The sequence below is a fragment of the Pogoniulus pusillus genome, chromosome Z (genome assembly GCF_015220805.1).
Source record: "Pogoniulus pusillus isolate bPogPus1 chromosome Z, bPogPus1.pri, whole genome shotgun sequence".
Lineage (NCBI taxonomy): Eukaryota > Metazoa > Chordata > Aves > Piciformes > Lybiidae > Pogoniulus > Pogoniulus pusillus.
This window is the reverse complement of record NC_087309.1, coordinates 46,036,652-46,045,680: the sequence shown is the minus strand read 5'-3', so window position 1 is coordinate 46,045,680 and position 9,029 is coordinate 46,036,652. Positions and strand designations below refer to the sequence as shown.

At 50.3% G+C, this 9,029-nt stretch overlaps 1 protein-coding gene across 1 annotated transcript; it reads left to right on the top strand.

Annotated features, from left to right (window-relative positions):
- Positions 1-424: 424 nt before the first annotated feature.
- HTR1A (5-hydroxytryptamine receptor 1A) lies at positions 425-5,036 on the top strand. The gene has a single exon (XM_064140444.1). The coding sequence runs from the start codon at positions 682-684 to the stop codon at positions 2,002-2,004; it is 1,323 nt and encodes a 440-aa protein (XP_063996514.1). The 5' UTR covers positions 425-681; the 3' UTR covers positions 2,005-5,036.
- The last annotated feature ends 3,993 nt before the right edge of the window (positions 5,037-9,029 follow it).

Below are 9,029 nucleotides of genomic sequence, written 5' to 3'. Positions count from 1 at the left end.
GCTGGCACTCGTCCGCCGGCAGTTCTGGAGGGTGCGATGCCCTACCCCCCCCCCCCCCCCCCCCCCCCCCCCCCCCGCCACAGCCGGCAGTGCGTGGCCACAGAAAGCCGCCTTGCACACCCCGCATAAGCCCCCGCATCAGTCCTGAGAGGAAGGCCAGGGTCTGCGCTGCCCGAGGCGTTGCTGCGGGGAGGAGATTTGGAGGGGACGTGGGTGGTGTACTTTGATGTGTTCCTCCCTCCAGAGCGTGGAGGGGGCAGGAGGTGAGCGACGAATACCATCGCCCTCCCGCCCTGTCCGTCTATGGGTGGCACTGGGGGCACGATGGTTACCCACGGAGTCGCCCCCCCTCGCAGAAGGGCGGGATATAGAGAGGGGGAGGGAAGAGGAGGGGAGGAAGGGAGGGAGAAAGCGAGGCGGGAGCTGAGAGGCAAAGCAGGAAGGAACGGCGCGGCAGAGCTGCAGAGTGGAGGCAGCAGGGCGGCGAGCGGCGGCGACAGGGCTGCCCCCGCCGCCCGGGGCTGCGCGCTGGGCAGAGGCAGCAAGGATGGGCGGGTGCGGGGCGGCTCCGCCATCCGCGGTCCTCTAAGCCTCGGCCACCTCCCGCCGCGCTACATAGAAGAGGGAGGGGTGGCGGAGGAGATTTGCCCAGACTGGCCAAAGCGCGTGGGGCGGCGATGCATGCTGCCAGGGAAGCGCACTAGTGACCGGCTCCTCATTCCATGCCTGTCTCCTGAAGCGACCCTCCCCACCCCGCCCGGCATGGATGTGGCCAACAACACTACCTCCCCAGAACGCTCCTCCGATGGGGCAGGCAGCTCCAGCTTCGCCGAGGTGACCCTGAGCTACCAGCTGCTCACGTCTCTGCTCCTGGGCACGCTCATCTTGTGCGCCGTGAGCGGCAACGCCTGCGTGATCGCGGCCATCGCCCTGGAGCGCTCCTTGCAAACCGTGGCCAACTATCTCATCGGCTCGCTGGCCGTCACCGATCTCATGGTGTCCGTATTGGTGCTGCCCATGGCGGCCCTCTATCAAGTGCTGAACAAGTGGACGCTGGGGCAAGTCACCTGTGACATCTTCATCTCGCTGGACGTGTTGTGCTGCACCTCTTCCATCCTGCATCTGTGCGCCATCGCGTTGGACAGGTACTGGGCCATCACGGACCCTATCGACTATGTCAACAAGCGAACTCCACGTCGAGCTGCCGTGCTCATCAGTCTGACCTGGGTTATTGGCTTCTTGATATCCATTCCGCCCATGCTGGGTTGGAGGACGCCCGAAGATCGCTCGGACCCCGATGCCTGCACCATCAGCAAGGACCATGGGTACACCATCTATTCCACCTTCGGCGCCTTCTACATCCCTCTGCTTCTCATGCTGGTGCTCTACGGCCGCATCTTCAAAGCGGCCCGCTTCAGGATCCGCAAAACGGTCAAGAAAGCAGAGAAAAAGAAAATCGCCGACACCTGCCTCACCCTCTCCCCAGCCCCCCTGCAGAAGAAAAGCAACGGGGAGCCCGGCAAGGGCTGGCAGCGGACTGTGGAGCCCAAGCCCGGTGCCTGTGTCAATGGCGCGGTGCGGCAGGGTGAGGACGGGGCAGTCTTGGAAATCATCGAGGTCCAGCGCTGCAACAGCTCCTCCAAGACTCACCTGCCGCTGCCCAACGAGGCGTGTAGCTCCCAGCCACCCCTCTCCTTCGAGAGACGCAACGAGAAGAACACAGAAGCCAAGAGGAGGATGGCTCTGTCACGGGAGAGAAAGACTGTCAAGACCTTGGGCATCATTATGGGCACCTTCATTCTCTGCTGGCTGCCGTTCTTCATCGTGGCGCTGGTCCTGCCCTTTTGTGACAGTAAGTGCTACATGCCCGAGTGGCTGGGGGCAGTCATCAACTGGCTGGGCTACTCCAACTCCCTCCTCAACCCTATCATCTATGCCTATTTCAACAAAGACTTCCAAAGTGCTTTTAAGAAAATTATCAAGTGCAAATTTTGCCGGCAGTGAAGCCCGCCGCTCCAGGACGGGACAGGAGGTCTGGCTCCATCCTCCTGGCCCCCGCCGCAGTGTATGTGTGTGTCCCCCCGTCCAAACCCTCTATGGCACCGGCAGAAGGGCGGGGAACTCCAGGATGCAACCCCTGCGCGCAGCACGCCTGAGTCCCTTGTTCCTCCGCCCGTCGGACGATCCCTATAGGCTCGGGCTCGTCACGGCAGGGCTCGGGCGACAGGGGAACGCCTTGCCCAGGAGGGTTCCGTGGCTCCCCTCGCCCGGCCTCACCGAGGCTCAGCTGTCGGGCAAGGGCGCTCTCGCCTCCCTCCTTCCCATCCATCATTCTGAGTAGACTTAGAGTTTGCAGGTCGTTGCTTGTGGTCACTGTAAACCACAGTGTCTGCCTGAGTAGCATCGGTAAAAAATAAAACACCCTATGCAGAAAAACGCCGTGTTGGGGATTTTTCTTGGATTAATGAAGAGACGGCGGGGGGCCTCAGAGTCCGACCTCGGACTACCAGTGTAAGTATGGAGGCTGAAGGCGACACCCCAAGCGGAAGAAGGGGATTTGGTTTCGTGGCTTCCCGGGCTGTGAAACCACCAAGTGGATTTTCTTCGGGGAGAAGTGACCGTGCTTTGTAACCTTGCAAGGTACTTACAGCAACACCCCCGTCAGCGTTGCCTGTGTTCAACAGCCCGCCTGCTATGCTAGGACCTTCCTATTCATCGGGCTTCCCTTCGTTGCACTGCAGGGAGGTAGTGGGGCTTAACCCTCAACCGCACGTCTCATTACATGGGGATATTTTTAAAAAACGCCTTTAACTGATGTTTTCCCACTACGGAAAGGCTTGGCACTCTGCAGCTGTACCTGAGTTCACCACGCATGTAGCGGCACAGGCAGTTTAAGCAGCCTGTAAAGTAGCGGGTTTTTATTTTTCTTTTTCTCCCCCTGTTTTCCTCCTCCGCCTTTATTCTTGTTTTTAAACTGCTTCAAACTTTCTCCGGAGACGCTGCAGTTGCTTTGGAGACAGCCAGTGCAGCATATTTTGCTCGGTGAAAAAACAAGCAAACAAAAATAAACAATAAAAACCTGGAACGAACCGATCAACCAAAACATTGCCATGTGCTCTGTGCCGGTAGTGGGGGCGCCGAGAGCATCCGCTTGCGGCAGCCTCGCGGGTGTTGTTTTTCGAACAGGCTCTCTCTTCCCCCAGGCCAGCCCCCGGCGGCGGGTAAGCACGACCCTCCCCAAGGATGAGGGCTACGGCCATGAAGTATTAAGTGTCAGTGCTATAGTAACGGCAGCCAGCCTAGGCTCCTCGGCAGAGGTTCTCCCCTTTTTCGCCAAGCCCACCTGGGAAACCTGAGTTGTTTCCCCTTCCCCGCCTGGCTCGGGGCTGGAACAGGGCAATGTTGTCCGCTGCACAGCTTCTATGCTAGCCTTTCCATCTTGCCGTGCGCCTGTTTTTACCGTCGGGTGCGGCCGGGATCTGAGGGCCTCTGTCGAGTGGGATGGCGCCGGGCCGGGTATGGGCACTGGCACTGGTCGGCTGCAGCGTGCCTCTGCGACGAGCTGCCTGAAATGAATGCTTGACCAAATATATATATATGTGTATGTATATATATGTGTGTATATATATATATACACACACACATACATTCCTGTTTATTTTTGTGTAATCTGTGTTACCTGTAGGTAAAAGGGAATGTTAAATCTGTGTGTCACGTGAATGTGTCCAGTCATTTCTGAACTTCAGTCGCTCACATTAAATGACAGTAGTGCTTTTAACAGCCTCAAATGCAGAGTTGTTTTTCTGAAAATCTTATTTGACCTAATTTGCTCAATTAAAGTGATCTTTGATCTTATCTCCTCTTTGATCACTCCTAATCACGTGTATCCTAGATATTCCTTAAGTGCAGGAGCGCCAGAGCAGTCAACGCGCAACTATTAGGAAGCCAAAATGTCTGAGTTCTCGGATAACCTGAGAGTTCGGAGGCCCGTCTGCCGGGGTCGGGGCTGGACAGAGACGGTGGCACCCCGGGGCACGGAAAGGAGTGGGGTCGGAGAGTGGGGCACGACGCGCCTCGGTGAGGCGGAAGAGCTCCCCTGCAGCGTGGTCTCTATCTCCCGTAGCCACCTTCCGCCTTTCTACACGTTTGATCCTTTAAAAAGTTGATTTATGTATTTATAATTTGCAAGCCTTCCTACAAACTCGACAACGATTCCAGCTGGGAAAGCGCGGCCGCCCTCTGCCTCCGCACGACAGACAGCGCAGGTCCTGTCCCGGCGTACGGGAAACTGCTCCTGGTGGGGGCGTGGGGGCCGCCAGCCTCCGGAGTCCCGGGACCTGCAGACAGGACCCAACCGGAGGTGTATCAGGCAGGACGGTGAGAAGGGTGTAGTGCCTGTGCCTCTTTCATTACTTTCCTAACCCCGAGCTGTGGGACGAGGGGCACAGCCCCGGAGGCCACGCCGAGATCTGCGAGATGCCTCAGCCTCCCCGTGTCGCGGCCGGCTAGGCGGGAGAGGGTGGACTCGGGAGCGCAGTAGCGCAAATGCTGCCAGCTGGCAGGAGCGCGCCTGTCCCCGTCCCGCTTTGCCGCCCGTCTGCCCGTGCGGGCGCCTGATGGTCTCACCGACGCGATGCTCGGGAGAGGCCCCGGACACCTGCTGCCCTCCCCTGGGCGAACGGTCTGTGGCAGAGGGAAAAATGCTCACCGGCGTGGGCAAACGGGCCGGACACTAGAGCAACCTGACCTCAGAGCCGCCGAAGCCGAGCGGGTAGCCGCGGTGCTCCGGTCGGCTCTCGCCCTGTTCCCCCTCCCCTGGCTGTTCGCTGCGATCTCAGTGGGGAGAGTATTTCTCTGGACAGTTCCACGTTTCTCACTCCGTCTGTTTTCTATTTCTCTCATCTTTCTCCCCACCGGGCCCTGTCTCTTTATGTTAAATTCTACAATGTGGAGAAAACGGCTTGCTTTAAAAGATGTCTTTTCGTTTCTGTAATTTTTAAATCCCTAATTTGATTTCCACTACAATTAAAGAAAATCCCAACCAAACGGGATGGGATGTGTTTTTAAAGAGATCAATTCTGTGTTAAATCCATATTTGTGGTCAGTTGCAGTATTGTATTTGCTCCACTAACGAGCAACCTACTCATAGTTTGGAGAGCTTCATTTCAGTTTTAAAGACCCTATGAAAGCTCAAGCTTTGAGTAAGAAAACATACACATAGAAGATGTAAGCTTTTGTTTAGAACAGCAGCAGAAAGCAGTTTTAACAGCTTGAGTCAATTGTGGGTACCAAACACGGGCACAGAAATCAAGGCTTTAACCTTTTCATTCATCAAAAATGTTTCTTTAGACTGCTGCAAGATGAGAAGAGAGCTTAATAACTTTGGGTTTTCTCTGCACTGTGGCTTCAGTTCAGACTGAATGTTGTGTCTGAATTCATAAGGAATCTGACAAGAAGTGCTGGCAAAGCAGAGCAAGCACACTTAGACTGGGCAACTGTCTACTGTTTGGGCTAGAGAAACAGGTAGGTATGAAAAAGGAAGATCTGGCATAATGTACATTGGATCAAACTGAAAAACTGATTTTGTGACTATGCAATTTCAGATGTTTAAATGGGAATCTTCTGCATAAAATGTTTAAAATTTACCCACTTTTCCCTGACATGGCCATCCTGACAGAAATATGCTGTATGTCTGGTAGAAACAACACCAAAGGCCTCCAAAATAAATGTCTCGTGATCTCGTAGTTAAAAATCTGGTCTTCAGAATGTGCAGTTTCAAACATTACTCTGGGCCACATCATGAATCCTAAATTTTAACACATATCCAAGAAAGGAATCCTTCAAAAGAAACAGAAAAGAATATTGGGAGTGAATTTCTGTTTGATAGCTGTTCAGAAATCCATACGTCTGGAGAAAATCCAAAATGTATAATGTAGCATGTGAAGATAATGTGCCTATAGTGTAGCATGTGAAGATAGAAATGGCTTGCAGAAACTAAAGCAATCACATTTCTCATACTTTAATAAAAGAATACTGTATCTTCTGATCTCAGCCCAAGTCATCCTGCTAGAGTATATGTTGCTGCAAGCCTCATCTTTATCACAGATGAGATCCTATTCTCTTTGAGCAGGCAATGTGCCTTCCCGTGGCAAGGACCGGCAGTTCCACAGCACAAAATAGGTTTTGTTGGACTGGAGGAAAATCTTCTGGTGCATGATTCTTTCCATATGAAGAATGTAGTTTAAACTATTCGACGTAATAGATTCTTGACTTTGACAGTGAGTTATAGAAGATTTATTGGTGTTTTCACACCTCTTTTAAGAGAAAGGACAAATGCTGAGGCACACAGAGAATTGGAGACACAGCCGTTATAAAACTTAGATGTGGCCACAAATCCCAGCCTTGCAGATATCTGTGCCAGACTGGTTTGGCAGGCTGTCAGCATTGTCCTGTAGAATATAGATAAGAGATGGGAAACAGATGGATTACAAAATAATTTAAAAATCACTTACCCTGATCAAAATTTGATAGGGCTACAAAGAAAAACCCCAAAAACGTGACCATGCAGATGGTTCTTGCAAGGTTCACAGACCTGTTAAAAATAGTGAGAGTTTGGGAAAAAAAGTTTATAAACAAACAAACAAATTGACAGACAAATGAAAACAAGGGTCTTGTAAAAAAATGCTGACCAGCACTACTAGAGGTTAGTATCCATTCCTGCTGCAATAACATCTTATTTCATTGTTTGCACTAAACAGCACTTGAAGCATCTTCTCCTATCAGGTAAAGTCAATATAATCCTTCCAAACAGACTTTCATGTTTCAGAGCTATTTACACCCACTCTACTGAATTGTACTTTACCCACAGAAACTATGAGGATGATATAAGCTAATCTGTGACTAGTTTTAACTTGTACCTTGCATTCCTACTGTGCTTGATTTGGTGGGCAGATGTAGGCCTGAGGGAGTTTGTACAGAATGGACTGGAGGGAATATGATACAATATTGCCATGCAGTTTCTCACATATCCTCTTGAGGGAATATTGTGTGCAATCCAGTCTTTACACTGAAATCTGCTGAGTGAGATGTAGTTTCTGTTCAAGTGGCTCAGAAGAAGACTATAAGTTTTCAATTGGATATCTAAGTGGCTGGTTATGATTTTAAACTATCCAGTGACAAATGAAAACAGATACAATGCTGCTGTGCTCAAACTGCTAAGGTCCAAACACAATTCTTCTGGGCCTGTTATGGAAGGGTAATTAATGAATTGTGAGATAATATTTTCAAAATTAATATTGTTTATTAATTTTGATATTAAAAACTTTCACCAACTCTGACCACTAATTTTTAATAATAATAATAAGTTCTTTGCATGGTCATGTAAACTTTTTACAGAGGAATAACTAGATCTAAAAATAACTTGGAAAAATATAAACATTAATTGAACAGGAAGAGATGGTTCCTGTGGTCAATATACCACTTGCGGTCAATATACCACTTGCCCATTAGGTGGACTCAGGACCCCATTTCTGCTTATGGCAGAAGACTATGGTGAATTACAAGAGGCTTTAAATATTTACTTACAAAATTATCTCCAGACTTGCGTGGCTAGCTACAGCTTCAAACAGCACCCAAACACTTTCAGGGAATTCTGTAACTGTGTTGTCAACTGCTGAGACCTCTGATTCTTCTCGAGCTTATGGGGAAGGGAGGCAGATAATCTCTAACCTGGTCCTGGACAATCTGTGTATCTCCAGGACTTCCTGTCTTGGTAGGGCATTTGCAATGTGCAGTCTTAGCACAATGTCGCACTGCAGGCCAATCGCATGGAGGCATTTACAGCCTTTTCCTGATAAACTCAGGGCAGTGTAGTTTCCAGGCAAAGTCAGAGCATCAGAGTTTGTTACTTTGTGGCAGAGCTAGCTTATAGCATAGCACAGCATGGCAGGATGCGATTAGGCAGTAAGGCAGTATACTGCCAGGAAGAGAGAGCAATAGCAGCAGGCTGCAGGCACGAATACAATGGCAGAGCACGTTGTGCTACCTGCATATCTCTTTTTATCAATGTAGCCTGAGAATAATGGACCTTTGGACACAGCCAATCAGAATGGCTGTTAGCCAAGCGTGACCACATGAGGTGAAACCATAGGCTCGCTTTACCCAAATTTGGGAAAAATGTAGGCCTTTCACAAGGCAAATAAAGCTAAGCCTGTGTACCTTGTTTACCACAGGATGCAAATAAGTCTGGGCAAGCCACAGGCCAGAGCCCTTAGGTTCGGCGGCTCCAGTTTCTTTGTCCTCTTTTCTGTGGTTGCTTCTCCTCAAAACAGAAGAAAGGAGAGCTGAAAAGCATGCCTGGGCAAGCCAGGACATGTATAAGCCTATTTTGGCCTGCTCAGGCCTACCACAACAGAGGCAACATGAGATGTGAAGTGTCTGGGAGCTGTTAAATTTGACATGAGACATTATATCTTTAAAGTCAGGATCTCAGTATACATCAGTTTCCACATGGGCTTTTTAAGATGAAGTGAAGCTGGCTTGACTTTGAAGACAGACACCTGGCCTATCAGACACAGCACCTAGACTAAACTCAGAAATGTTGCCTGGGCTCAGGTACAGCCAGCTACCTGTCATCTAGATGCTGATCTCAGAGAGACATTGTGGAAAAGCTATGCACAGTGCAGGTGAAATGCCAGGCAGGGTGTGGCCTTCGAAGTAATGGCCTTTCAACTTCCACTATTTTACAGCTTCTTTCATTAGCTTCCCATTTTTGATGAACAACTGCAGCAGTTCACATGAGATTGTGCAAACCAAGACCCTGAGAGAGAGCTGCCCATGACAGTCTCGGGGTTTGTCTTGGAGGAGTTTTTCAGCACTTTCAGACTCTTGAAGTCAATGAGTGAGAATATTCATGACACATAATAAGCTCTGCCTGCTGTTGAAGAGCAAGCTTGACATTGAAGGATAGTCTCAGAAATTCGTGCTCATGAAATGGACACAACTAGTTTCACTGCTAGTGATTATTATAA